The 13,310-nt window shown below is 38.1% G+C and overlaps 1 protein-coding gene across 1 annotated transcript; it reads left to right on the top strand.

The window, feature by feature from the left end:
* Nucleotides 1-3,749: 3,749 nt before the first annotated feature.
* Nucleotides 3,750-13,310, top strand: LOC133544383 (ly6/PLAUR domain-containing protein 6-like). The gene is made up of 5 exons (XM_061889634.1): nucleotides 3,750-3,813; nucleotides 6,558-6,724; nucleotides 7,820-7,918; nucleotides 12,709-12,839; nucleotides 12,905-13,310. Exons 2-5 carry the CDS (start codon nucleotides 6,607-6,609, stop codon nucleotides 13,076-13,078), a joined length of 522 nt encoding a protein of 173 aa, XP_061745618.1. The 5' UTR covers nucleotides 3,750-3,813; nucleotides 6,558-6,606; the 3' UTR covers nucleotides 13,079-13,310.

Raw genomic sequence — 13,310 nt, 5'->3', positions numbered from 1 at the left:
GTGGTGATTGGCTCATGTGTTACCTAGGAGGTGTTTCCATCTGTGGCGGCGTGTTGAAATGATTTCACTGCGCTTGTTGAGGGATGACAGGTCTCGATGATATATAATAAACAGTTTCTCTTTCAAGCATAGGTTGCATCTTTTATTACCACTGTTGTAAGGTGTGCTCGATGCAAGAATTTGCCATGTTATTGAATAGTCAACATTATTGTCTTTGAGGTTCCATATGTGCTTGCTGAGTTTTGTAGAATTCCGCAAGGTCTGATTTCTAAAGGAAGCCTTGTGATTATTCCATCTGGTTTTAAACGCTCCTTCGGTTAATCCTACGTACGTGTCGGATGTGCTAATGTCCAGTACTATTCTCTGGATAATCCAGTCAAGACAAATATGTATATATATATATATATATATATATATATATATATATATATATATATATATATATATATATATATATATATATATATTTATACATATATATGTATATATATATATATCAATCAATCAATGTTTACTTATATAGCCCTAAATCACTATGTATATATATGTATAAAAATATACACATATATATATATATACATACATATATTTATACATACATATATACATATACATACATATATATACATACATATTATATATATATACATACATACATACATACACACATACATATATAAATATATATATACATATATAAATATATATATATATATATATATATATATAGGGAGGTAGTGGGTCCCATTTTTATAGTCTTTGGTATGACTCGGCCGGGGTTTGAACTCCCAACCTACCGATCTCAGGGCAATCAGCAATTTCCCATCAGTGCGCTTACCAATCATTTCCAATCCTTAAATTAGTACACAGTGCCCCGGCCTCAGTCTTGTATACATCACAGTGTCCCTAATTCCCACTTTTAAACTTTGAGAGTGTTTTATGTTGGATTGTAATGAAAAATAACACCTTCTTACTCCCCACTTCCCACTCTTTTTGCCACATTCTGTCTGTTTCTTCTTGTATTATGCATTTCCACTCCACCTTTCCATAGTACTTTTATTCCTATTCAATTTTTGTTTGATGCCGTTTTTGCTCTCTGGTCAGCCTCCTCATTTCCCTGTTCTCCCACGTGTGTTGGCACCCCAATCCCTGCATTCTTCCCAGCATTACCGTTGCTTCACTAATTAAGTCGTTTCTTGCCACACTCTTCCCACCCATCAATACCTCTGCTGAATCAGTGGCTTAACCTCCTCCGCCCATCCAAGCGTCCATAAAATAGCCACAAGCTCTCCTGTAAATACTGATAGTTTGTTTGAAACCATGCCGTATTTGCAACTGTGGGATGCTCACCCCTATTACTGCCCTTCCATTAATCATATTGCCACACTCTTCCCACCCATCAATACCTCTGCTGAATCAGTGGCTTAACCTCCTCCGCCCATCCAAGCGTCCATAAAATAGCCACAAGCTCTCCTGTAAATACTGATAGTTTGTTTGAAACCATGCCGTATTTGCAACTGTGGGATGCTCACCCCTATTACTGCCCTTCCATTAATCATATTTATGGAACCGTCTGTGTATATATTAATGTAATCTGATCATTTGTTCTCGAAAAACATTGTTTTACTACTACAGGATCACCTGCATCCATTCCTATATTGAACAATCCACATCGGACTCCGACAGGATCCAAGGAGGACCAGGTGACCAACTGCAAATCACAGAGTCCTAGCTCCACTGCTCTGCTCCTTCTTGAGTGCATGAAGTGTTTCCCCCTCCCTTATAGTTGCTATAAGGGAGGAGGGTGGATTAAAGACCCCCCAGCTTTCTACCAAACAAGCTTGACTAGAAGTAGTTCTGAACGCCCCTGTGCAAACCCGAAGTGCTTCTTAGCTGATTGAGGACGGACGGGGGTTCAATGCAACCGTAATCAATATTTGATCTAATTACTGCTTTATTTATAAACCCCGTTTCCATATGAGTTGGGAAATTGTGTTAGATGTAAATATAAACGGAATAGTGATTTCCATTTCCATCCATTTTCTACCGCTTATTCCCTTTCGGGGTCGCGGGGGGCGCTGGCGCCTATCTCAGCTACAATCGGGCGGAAGGCGGGGTACACCCTGGACAAGTCGCCACCTCATCCCAGGGCGGAATAGTGATTTGCAAATCCTTTTCAACCCATATTCAATTGAATGCACTACAAAGACAAGATATTTGATGTTCAAACTCATAAACTTTGTTTTTTTTTTGCAAATAATAATTAACTTAGAATTTCATGGCTGCAACATGTGCCAAAGTAGTTGGGAAAGGGCATGTTCACCCACCTTTTCTTTTAACAACACTCAATAAACGTTTGGGAACCGAGGAAACGAATTGTTGAAGCTTAAAAAGTGGAATTCTTTCCCATTCTTGTTTTTTGTGGAGCTTCAGTCGTTCAACAGTCCGGGGTCTCCGCTGTCGTATTTTACGCTTCATAATGCGCCACATATTTTAGATGGGAGACAGGTCTGGACTGCAGGCTGGCCAGGAAAGTACCCGGACTCTTTTTTTACGAAGCCACGCTGTTGTAACACGCGCTGAATGTGGCTTGGCTGAAGATGGCGCTTAAATGGCAGCATATGTTGTTCCAAAACCTGTATGTACCTTTCAGCATTAATAGTGCCTTCACAGATGTGTAAGTTACTCATGCCTTGGGCACTAATGCACCCCCATACCATCACACATGCTGGCTTTTGAACTTTGCGTCGATAACAGTTTAGATGGTTCTCTGCCCCTTTGGTCCGGATGACACGATGTCGAATATTTCCAAAAACAATTTCAAATGTGCACTCGTCAGACCACAGAACATTTTTCCACTTTGCATCAGTCCATTTTAGATGATCTCGGGCCCAGAGAAGCCGGCGGCGTTTCTGGATGTTGTTGATTAATGGCTTTCGCTTTGCATAGTAGAGTTTTACTTGCACTTACAGATGTAGCGACCAACTGTATTTAATGACAGTGGTTTTCTGAAGTGTTCCTGAGCCCATGTGGTGATATCCTTTAGAGATTGATGTCGGTTTTTGATACAGTGCCGTCTGAGGGATTGAAGGTCACGGTCTTTCAATGTTGGTTTCCGGCCATGCCGCTTACGTGGAGTGATTTCTCTAAATTCTCTGAACCTTTTGATGATATTATGGACCGTGGATGTTGAAATCCCTAAATTTCTTGCAATTGCACTTTGAGAAACGTTGTTCTTAAACTCTTTGACTATTTGCTCACGCAGTTGTGGACAAAGGGGTGTACCTCACCCCATCCTTTCTTGTGAAAGAGTGAGCATTTTTTGGGAAGCTGTTTTTATACCCAATCATGGCACTAACCTGCATGGTTCTTTGCTTGTCTGATTAATAGATGTCATCAGTGTTTGACTCTGACACTATCTGTGTTGGCCCTGCGATGAGGTGGCGACTTGTCCAAGGGTGTACCCCGCCTTCCACCCGAATGCAGCCGAGATAGGCTCCAGCACCCCCACACGCGACCCCAAAAGGAACAAGCGGTAGAAAATGGATGGATGGATTATATAAATTCACTAATTATAACTATTTTACAACAGATACATGTTTTGACATTTCTAATTCATCAAATATGCATGATGTTCTTTTTATAAGGTTCAATGAAGATTAGTGGCCATCGTCACGGTGACGTCACGGTGATTCTTTGCACCCCCTTTTTTTTTTTTTTTTTTCATCCCCCTTCCTGTTTGAGCCGCACACTCTCAGCACTTTGGTTCCTGTCTGCGAGCAGTTCAGTGGTCTCTCTTGGCTTCTTCCCCCGGTAAGTCCTGTTTAGCTGGAGGCGTGCCGCTGATTTACGACGAGCAAATTGTTACAAAGATTATTAAAAAATAACAAGCAGTTCGTGATGTTTTGTGCGATTTTCATCGCCTCCAACTACGGCGTGCCGAAGTCAGCGTTTAAAGGCTATTTGAGTTGACAAGTTGGAATAGGGCTTGCTGTTTTTCCAACGTCAACCCTATAAATAGCCTCCTTAATTATTCAGTTCGGGAGCAGCAAAGATCGGCTGCATGCAGATGAGGGATCTTTTAATTATTTACACACAGTTATGAGCAGTGATGAGACGCTATAGGTTGCGCAACACGTCATGTTTGCATATTGTTCATGATATTAGCTCCAGAGTATATGTGCAGTCGTACAAGAGCAGAAGTTAATCCCTCGCCGTGCGTCAAGTTGACACAACTAAGCTGCTACAATAGTTGGTGGGACTTCAGACGCGCAACATTTCAACTTTTACACTCCCAAGCTGCACATTCTGCAGGAGAACCAGACCCTCATTCAAATTCCTTTTAAGCGGGACTCTGCTTGCCCTCGGGTTGTTGTTGTTTTTTAACTCCAGGCTTTGGTCAGACACTTCAAAGTTGTAGAGTTAAATCTCAACTTTTCCTTTGAGTCCTCGGCATGTCTTTATGTGATTAACGGTAGCGCCGGCACTCGGAGGAGCTTAGCCAATGGATCACTCGGAGTCCTGCCTCGTTAGTCTACATTGTGCAACTGGAGTCTGCAATAGAAAAGTCTACTCAAGAGTTAAAGCATGGCGGTTCAAGTGAAGAAGGCCCTTGATTTGTTTTTCTCAGAACTGATCCCTTCTGCTATCGGTGTGTGTACCTCTGGTCCAGGGTTGTTTGAAGCTAAAAAGCTAGAATAAAACCCTAACATTAGCTACCATGAATTGATTAACGTGGACCCCGACTTAAACTAGTTGAAAAACTTATTCGGGTGTTACCATTTAGTGGTCATTTGTACGGAATATGTAGTGAACTGTGCAATCTACTAATAAAAGTATCAATCAATCAATCAATCAATCAATCAAAGCTTGTTATTATAGGAAAAAGGGGAGAAAAGGGTCAAAACCCATGAATTTTAGGTTTATATTAATAAAAAATAACAAATATGCTTGCATAAAATTTTTAGCATGCTAAACATACTTCTAAGATGGCGTCAAGTATCAAAATCTATGATTTTTGGGTTTAAACATACATTAGCTAAAAAAGCTAGCATACGACATTAGCATGCTAACCATATATGAAATGTTAGTACATGTCTAAGATGGCACCAAGTATCAATATCCATGATTTTTAGATATATACGAATATAATTTGAAGAAATGTTAGCATAAAATGTTAGCATGGTAATGGTAGCATGACAACATAGGAATAGTTGGCGTACTTCTGAGATGGCGCCAATAAAAAAAAATGAAAGACTTTCAGGTTTGAAATGTACAAACTTAGCTCAAAAGTTACCATAAAGCATTAGCATGCTAACGCTAGCATTATGACATAGGAAAAGTTAGCTTATTTCTAAAATGGCACCAAGTATCAAAATCCATGATTTTTAGATTCATCCATCCATTTTCTACCGCTTGTCCCAATGAATATAATTTGTAAACATGTTTTTTTTAACTTGCAAATCATTTTTTTAAATTGAGGAACATTTGGTTTTTTTCTTGTGAAACTTTTTTTTTTACTTGCGAATTATATTTTTAATTGGAGAAAATTGTGTTCATACTTGAAAATCGTTTTTTTTTTACTTCCAGAAAGTTGTTTTGATTGAAGAAAATCAGTTTTTTACTTGTAAATCGTTTTTGTAATTGAAGAAAATTGTTTTTATTATAGTGAATTGTTTTTAGAGAATAATTATTTTAATTGCAAATTGTCTTTTTTTACTTACGAATTATTTTTAATACAATTTTGTAATTTATCTGAGAATGTTTTATTGTTTATAGAAAACTTTTTTTTACTTGAATTGAAAAAATGTTTAACTTGCGAATATTTTTTTCAATAGAAAAAAAAAGTTTTTACTTGCAAATCGTTTTTATTACTTTTTATTACTTACGTATAGTTCTTTTACTCACACGAAATATATTTTTTATCCCTCCATCCATCCATTTTTTACCGCTTATTCCCTTTTGTGGTCACGGGGGGCGCTGGCGCCTATCTCAGCTACAATCGGGCGGAAGATGGTGTACACCCTGGACAAGTCGCCACCTCATATTTTTAAAATGAAGAAAAAAAGTTTTGTGTTTTTTTTTACTTGCGAATTGTTTTTTGATTTAAAAAAATGTTTTACTTATGAATCGTTGAGCGTGAGCAAAAACATTTTTGTGTGTTTGTAGAGTTTTGGCAGTAATTAAACTCCATAAAAGCGTACATTAAACTACTGCGGCACTCCAGTTTTTGTTCGTAATCTGTTCCAAAAGGTCAGACGAAGAACAGATCGCACCAAAACCGAAGCTATTTTTTCCCATTAGAAGTAATGCAATCTGAGTAATATCATTAGAAAAATACATTTCATATAGAAAGACTGTGGACAGAAAGACCATTTTTTCAAAAGCTGCACTTTTTAATGTCCCAAACTAATGTAACACTATTGAATGCAGGCAAGTCAAACACGTGTGCCAGGCGAAAATCCAGCATTTGGACTGAAGCCTGTCCCATTAGACCGCCCTCAGCCTCGTTTATTTATTTTCCAAAAAAGGATTGAATTTTCTTCTCCCTTTCTCAGTGTTCCCTTGGCAACATTTCAAAGTGCATGCAGATATTTGGGGTCAGTGATGGAGTTCTGGCCGACCCTGGCCCAGATCCTGCTGATGAGCAACCTCGCGGACCGGCTGCAAATGGTGCAGATGCGGGATTTCAGCATGAAGGACATCATTCACCTGCACCCTTCAAGTAAGTATATATATATATATATATATATATATATACATACATATATGTATATATATATATATATAGTGCTCGATACCGTGGTAGAGCGCGATATAATATATGTAGGTTTGGGAAAAAAATCACAAGACTACTTCATCTCTACAGAACTGTTTCATGCGGGGTTCCCTCAATCATCAGGATTCGTAAGTAAGAAAAAGACAATTTGCAAATAAAATAATTATTCTCTAAAAACAATTCACTATAATAAAAACAATTTTCTTCAATTACAAAAACGATTTACAAGTAAAAAACAGATTTTTTTCAATCAAAACAACTTTCTGGAAATAAAAAAAAAAACGATTTTCAAGTATGAACACAATTTTCTTCAATTAAAAATACAATTCGCAAGTAAAAAAAAAAAAAGTTTCACAAGAAAAAAATCAAATGTTCCTCAATTTAAAAAAAATGATTTGCAAGTTAAAAAAAAAAATGTTTACAAATTATATTCATTGGAAGCGGTAGGAAAATGGATGGATGGATGAATCAAAAAATCATGGATTTTGATACTTAGTGCCATCTTAGAAATATACTAACTTTTCCTATGTCATAATGCTAGCGTTAGCATGCTAATGCTTTACGGTAACTTTTGAGCTAAGTTTGTACATTTTAAACCTGAAAATCATTAAGTTTTTTAATTGGTGCCATCTTAGAAGTATGCCAACTTTTCCTATGTTAGCATGCTAACGTTAGCATGCTAACATTTCTTCAAATTCTATTTGCATATATCTAAAAATCATGGATTTCGATACTTAGTGCCATCTTAGAAATATGCAAACTTTTCCTATGTCATAATGCTAGCGTTAGCATGCTAATGCTTTATGGTAACTTTTAAGCAAATTTTGTAAATTTTAAATAATTGTCAATAATGTCAATAATTATACATGTATATATACATATATATATATGTATATATATGTTTATACATATATACATACATATACATATATATATATATATATATATATATATATATATATGTATGTATGTATGTATGTATGTATGTATGTATAACCTTAAAAATCAATTATTGTCTCCTATTGTCTCTGGTTTCCATAGCAACACCTCATCCTGGAGGATTCAAGTGCTTCACATGTCAAGATGCTGCAGATAACTACGAGTGTAACCGCTGGGCACCGGACGTGTATTGTCCACAAGGTACCATCCCATCATGCACCGTCAGCAGTCTTGTTTTTACGGGGAATTCCTGTGAATGGAAAACCAAACCACTGTTTTTTTTTAACCATAAAATCTATATATATATTTTTTTCCAGTAAATGAAAAAATGGTGCCACTGTTATTTTGACATGAAAGTTCTGCTGACTGAGCTGCATTTCTTTTCATGTAAATGTAAAAACAGTACCATTGTATTTTTACAGCAAAATTATTGCGATGGAGCAGACAGTTTTTAACCGTAAAATCTGCTAACATTTCTGTCAGGTTCCAACACCGAACTATCTATTAAACAGGACGTGAGGCAAAGAATCAAACAGAGAGAAGATTCAATTTAGCTCAAGAGGAGAGCGTGTGGAAACTGCACCCTCATACAAGCTCAGAGGAAAAAGTTCCACGCCTCACCATTTATTTGGGCATTCCCTGATTACATAGCTGCAGCTGCCTATAAAGGGAATGGTCTCATTATGCAGTCATAAAGCGTTAAAACAAAAGGTGCTTGGAGCTGTGTCAGGTTTGCCCCCTCTTCGCTCGTAGACTTTGCGTCCTGATAAGGCCCTTCCCGTGGCTGTCCAGATCTGAGAAACCGACACCTCTACGGTGCATTTCATCGCACACAGTTGAGATTTACAAGGCTTTTGCTTGATAAGATCAAAGACAGCTTTGTAAGCACCAGTGGATAGATAGTACAGTGCTTTACTGTAAATTGAAAAACAGTGCCAGTATTTTTTTAAGCAAAATACTGGGAACTGAATTGTCCGTTTTATTTTTTTATGGTAAAATCCCTGGTTGTGGTTTTTACAGTGCATTACTGTAAATGTAAGAACAGTACCAATATATTTTTACAGCTAAATTCAGGCGACTTAGCTGCATATACTGTAAATAGAAAAACTAGCACTGTTATTTTTTACGTTAAAATTCTGGCAACTGAGCTTCCAGTCTCTGATCGTAAAAATCTAGGAACTTTTTTTTTTTTACAGTGCAATACCGTAAATGTAAAAACGGTAACACTTTTATTTTTACAGTAAAGTTTTGGAACTGAGTAGCCAGTTTTTTACAGTGCAATATCGTAAATTGAAAAATTATGCCACTATTATTTTTGTCACGCCCATGGGATCATATTTTGTTTTTGTCATGTTTGTTTTTATTTTTTGGACACTTGTTTCCTGCTTTTGCACTTCCTTGTTTGCCTTCTTTCCATGCCAACTCATTAATTTTCACCTTGCCCTCATGTCACGCCCCTGTCCTCAGTTCTCACACCTGTTTGTAATCATCATAGCTATTATTTAAACCGGACGTGGCCAGGAAGTCAATCTGGCGACTTTACATATTCCTCAACTTTTTTTTGCCATGTTGTTTATTATTTCTGTCCATGCCACGTAAGTTTTGGGTTTGTGTTATGCCACAGTTAAATAAATAAATGATAAATGGGTTGTACTTGTATAGCGCTTTTCTACCTTCAAGGTACTCAAAGCGCTTTGACACTACTTCCACATTTACCCTTTCACACACACATTCACACACTGATGGCGGAAGCTGCCATGCAAGGCGCCAACCAGCACCCATCAGGAGCAAGGGTGAAGTGTCTTGCTCAGGACACAACGGATGTGACGAGGTTGGTTCTAGGTGGGATTTGAACCAGGGCCCCTCGGGTTGCACACGGCCACTCTCCCACTGCGCCACGCCGCCCACAGTTAATGTCTTTTGATTATTTCGTTCATAGTCATGCCTTTGTGCTAGTCATTTTTATTTTCAGTAGTCAAGTTTGTTCTCTGCCATTGTGTGCGCCATTTTTTCCCTTTTTGTTAGTTAGAGTGTTTAATAAATAAAAATGTATTTACATTCTCGCCTGGCTCGTGCCAATTTTCCTTTGCGAAGGAGAAACAATCCAAGTCATAGTCCAAGCCTGACAGAAAGTCGCCAGGCTGACTTCCTGGCAACTTCCGGTTTAAATAATAGCTATGATAATTACAAACAGGTGTGAGAACTGAGGACAGGGGCTTGACATGAGGGCAAGGTGAAAATTAATTAGTTGGCATGGAAACAAAGCAAACAAGGAAGTGCAAAAGCAGGAAACATGTGTCCAAAAAATAAAACCAAACATGACAAAAACAAAACATGATCCCACGGGCGTGACAATTTTTAGGTAAAATTCTGGCCACTGAATTGCCTGTTTTTGCTGTGGAGTTTTTCCGTGTTGATTTTACAGTGCATAACTGTAAATGGAAAAACGGTGCTACTGTTATTTATGGTAAAGTTCTGGAACTTGAGCTACCATGTTTTTTTTTTACCATGACACCTACACTTTTTTATTCAAACCATTTTTTTAAAGTGCAGTACTGTAAATTGAAAAACAGTGCCAGTATTTTTTTCAGGCAAAATTCTGGCGACTGAATTGAAAGTTGAATTTTGTTTTTACAGTAAAATCTCTGGCTGTTGTTTTTACAGTGCATTACTGTAAATGGAAAAAACGTACCAGTGTTATCTTTATGGTAAAATTCTGGAACTTGAGCTGTCAGTTTTTTTTTACCATAACACCTACACTTTTTTATTTAAAACATTATTTTTTACAGTGCATTACCGTAAATTGAAAAACAGTGCCAGTATTTTTCTTTAGACAAAATTCTGGCGACTTAATTGACAGTTATATATATTTTTTTACAGTAAAAGCTCCGGTTGTAGCTTTTTTAGTGCATAACTGTAAATGGAAAAACCATACCAGTGTTATCTTTATGGTAAAATTCTGGAACTTGAGCTGTCAGTTTTTTTTACCATAACACCTAAACTTTTTTATTTAAAACATTTTTTTTACAGTGCATTACTGTTAATTGAAAAACAGTGCCAGTATTTTTTTAGACAAAATTCTGGCGACTAAATTGACAGTTATATTTTTTTTTTTACCGTAAAATCTTCGGTTGTAGCTTTTATAGTGTCAGAGTTTCTTGGTGACAAACTCCAAGATGCAGGGAAGGAGGCAGGCATTGCTTAAGAAAACATGATTTAATTAAACACTAAAACAAGAACAAACCAAAAGGGTACCAACAAAAGGCGCGCACGAGGCGGATAACAAACTTGGCTAAGAACAAAAACACTTACTGTGATACGACGAAACTATGGCATGACCAGAGTGAACAGAAGTAGACAAAGCTAAGTGACATCGACACGACAATAATCTAGCATCTGACTGGAGGACAAAGCAGGTTCAAATAGTGACTGGCTGATTGACACCAGGTGTGGCCAGGTGCCAACCAGCCACAGCTGAGGGGACACAGCACTCAGGGAGACAAACAGGAAACAGAACTAAAATAAGAGTGCTGACAGGAACTAAAGACAGAAAACAAAGACAAATGCAGAGGAAAAACTAAGACAAAGACCAAACCGTCAGGAACAAGCCTGACATATAGTGCATTACTGTAAATGGAAAAACGATACCACTGTTATCTTTACGTTAAAGTTCTGGACCTTGAGCTGCCAGTTTTTTTTTTACCATAACACCTGCATTTTTTTATTTAAAATATATTTATTTTTTTACAGTGCATTACCGTGAATTAAAAAACAGTGCCAGTATTTTTTTAGACAAAATTCTGGCGACTAAATTGACAGATATATATTTTTTTTACCGTAAAATCTTCGGTTGTAGCTTTTATAGTGTCAGAGTTTGTTGGTGACAAACTCCAAGATGCAGAGGAGGAGGCAGGCATTGCGTAAGAAAACATGATTTAATTAAACACTAAAACAAGAACAAACCAAAAGGGTACCAACAAAAGGCGCGCACGAGGCGGATAACAAACTTGGCTAAGAACAAAAACACTTACTGTGACACGACGAAACTATGGCATGAGCAGAGTGAACAGAAGTAGACAAAGCTAAGTGACATCGACACGACAATAATCTAGCATCTGACTGTAGGACCAAAGAGGTTCAAATAGTGACTGGCTGATTGACACCAGGTGTGGCCAGGTGCCAACCAGCCACAGTTGAGGGGACACAGCACTCAGGGAGACAAACAGGAAACAGAACTAAAATAAGAGTGCTGACAGGAACTAAAGACAGAAAACAAAGACAAATGCGGAGGAAAGACTAAGACAAAAGACCAAACTGTCAGGGACAAGCCTGACATATAGTGCATTACTGTAAATGGAAAAACGATACCACTGTTATCTTTACGGTAAAGTTCTGGACCTTGAGCTGCCAGTTTTTTTTTTACCATAACAGCTGCACTTTTTTACTTAAAACATTTTTATTTATTTTTTACAGTGCATTACCGTAAATTGAAAAATAGTGCCAGTATTTTTTAGGCAACATTCTGGAGACTGAATTAACATTCTTTTTTTTTTTTTTTACAGTAAAATCTCCGGTTGTAGCTTTTATAGTGCATTACTGTAAATGGAAAAACCGTACCACTGTTATGTGTACAGTAAAATCTCCGGTTGTAGCTTTTATAGTGCATTACTGTAAATGGAAAAACCGTACCACTGTTATGTGTACAGTAAAATCTCCGGTTGTAGCTTTTATAATGCATTACTGTAAATGGAAAAACCGTACCACTGTTATGTGTACAGTAAAATTCTGGCAACTGAGCAGCCAGTTTTTACTGTAAAATTGATGTTTTTTCTTACAGTGCATTTGCGTAAAAATTGTACCACTTTTATATTTACGGTGAAATTCTGCCGAAGGATTTGCCAGTTTGTTTGTTTTTTTACCGTAAAAATCTACCGACTTTTTTTGACGGCGTATCTGAAGTCCTGGAAAGTCGCTCATGGACTGTCTTTCAGACAGCAGGTACTGTTACACCACGCACGTGATGGATCGCCATGGCAACAGCATCTCCGTGACCAAGCGGTGTGTCCCCCCGGAGGCGTGTCTGTTGACGGGCTGTGCTGACGACCACGACGTTGGCCGCCAGGTACGTGCGGGACGCCGCCACCTCGCTCTGGCTCACGCGCGGTGAAAGTCTGCGTTTTATTTCAGGTGTGCTCGTCCTGCTGCCGGGGGAACATTTGCAACGTGGCGCTTCCCAGAAACCACAGTGCCGCCCTTTTCTCCTCCACGTCCCCTCTGGCCAGCGCGGCGGCCGCGCGACGTCACGCACGGACATCGAGTGACGTCATCATCATTGGCGTCCTCGCGCTAGGATGTCGATGAGACGCAAATAGACAGAGAATGTGGACATCAGCACATGTGGTTTATGATGACTTTGCAGTTTTTATTTCAAAACACATGGAAACTCTGTGCTCATAAACCAGATTGTAGTGTGCAAAAGTTATTTTTAGCCTGTGTGATATCATGTGCGATACAAGCAGTCCTTCCGCGTGTTTTCTCACGTGTGATATCGTGCGCGATAAAATCTATCGTGCAGTGTTTACTTATGTGTGAT

Source organism: Nerophis ophidion, linkage group LG27 (genome assembly GCF_033978795.1).
Source record: "Nerophis ophidion isolate RoL-2023_Sa linkage group LG27, RoL_Noph_v1.0, whole genome shotgun sequence".
Classification (NCBI taxonomy): domain Eukaryota; kingdom Metazoa; phylum Chordata; class Actinopteri; order Syngnathiformes; family Syngnathidae; genus Nerophis; species Nerophis ophidion.
Note: the sequence above shows the minus strand (reverse complement) of the source record. Positions and strands in the feature narration are given on the sequence as shown.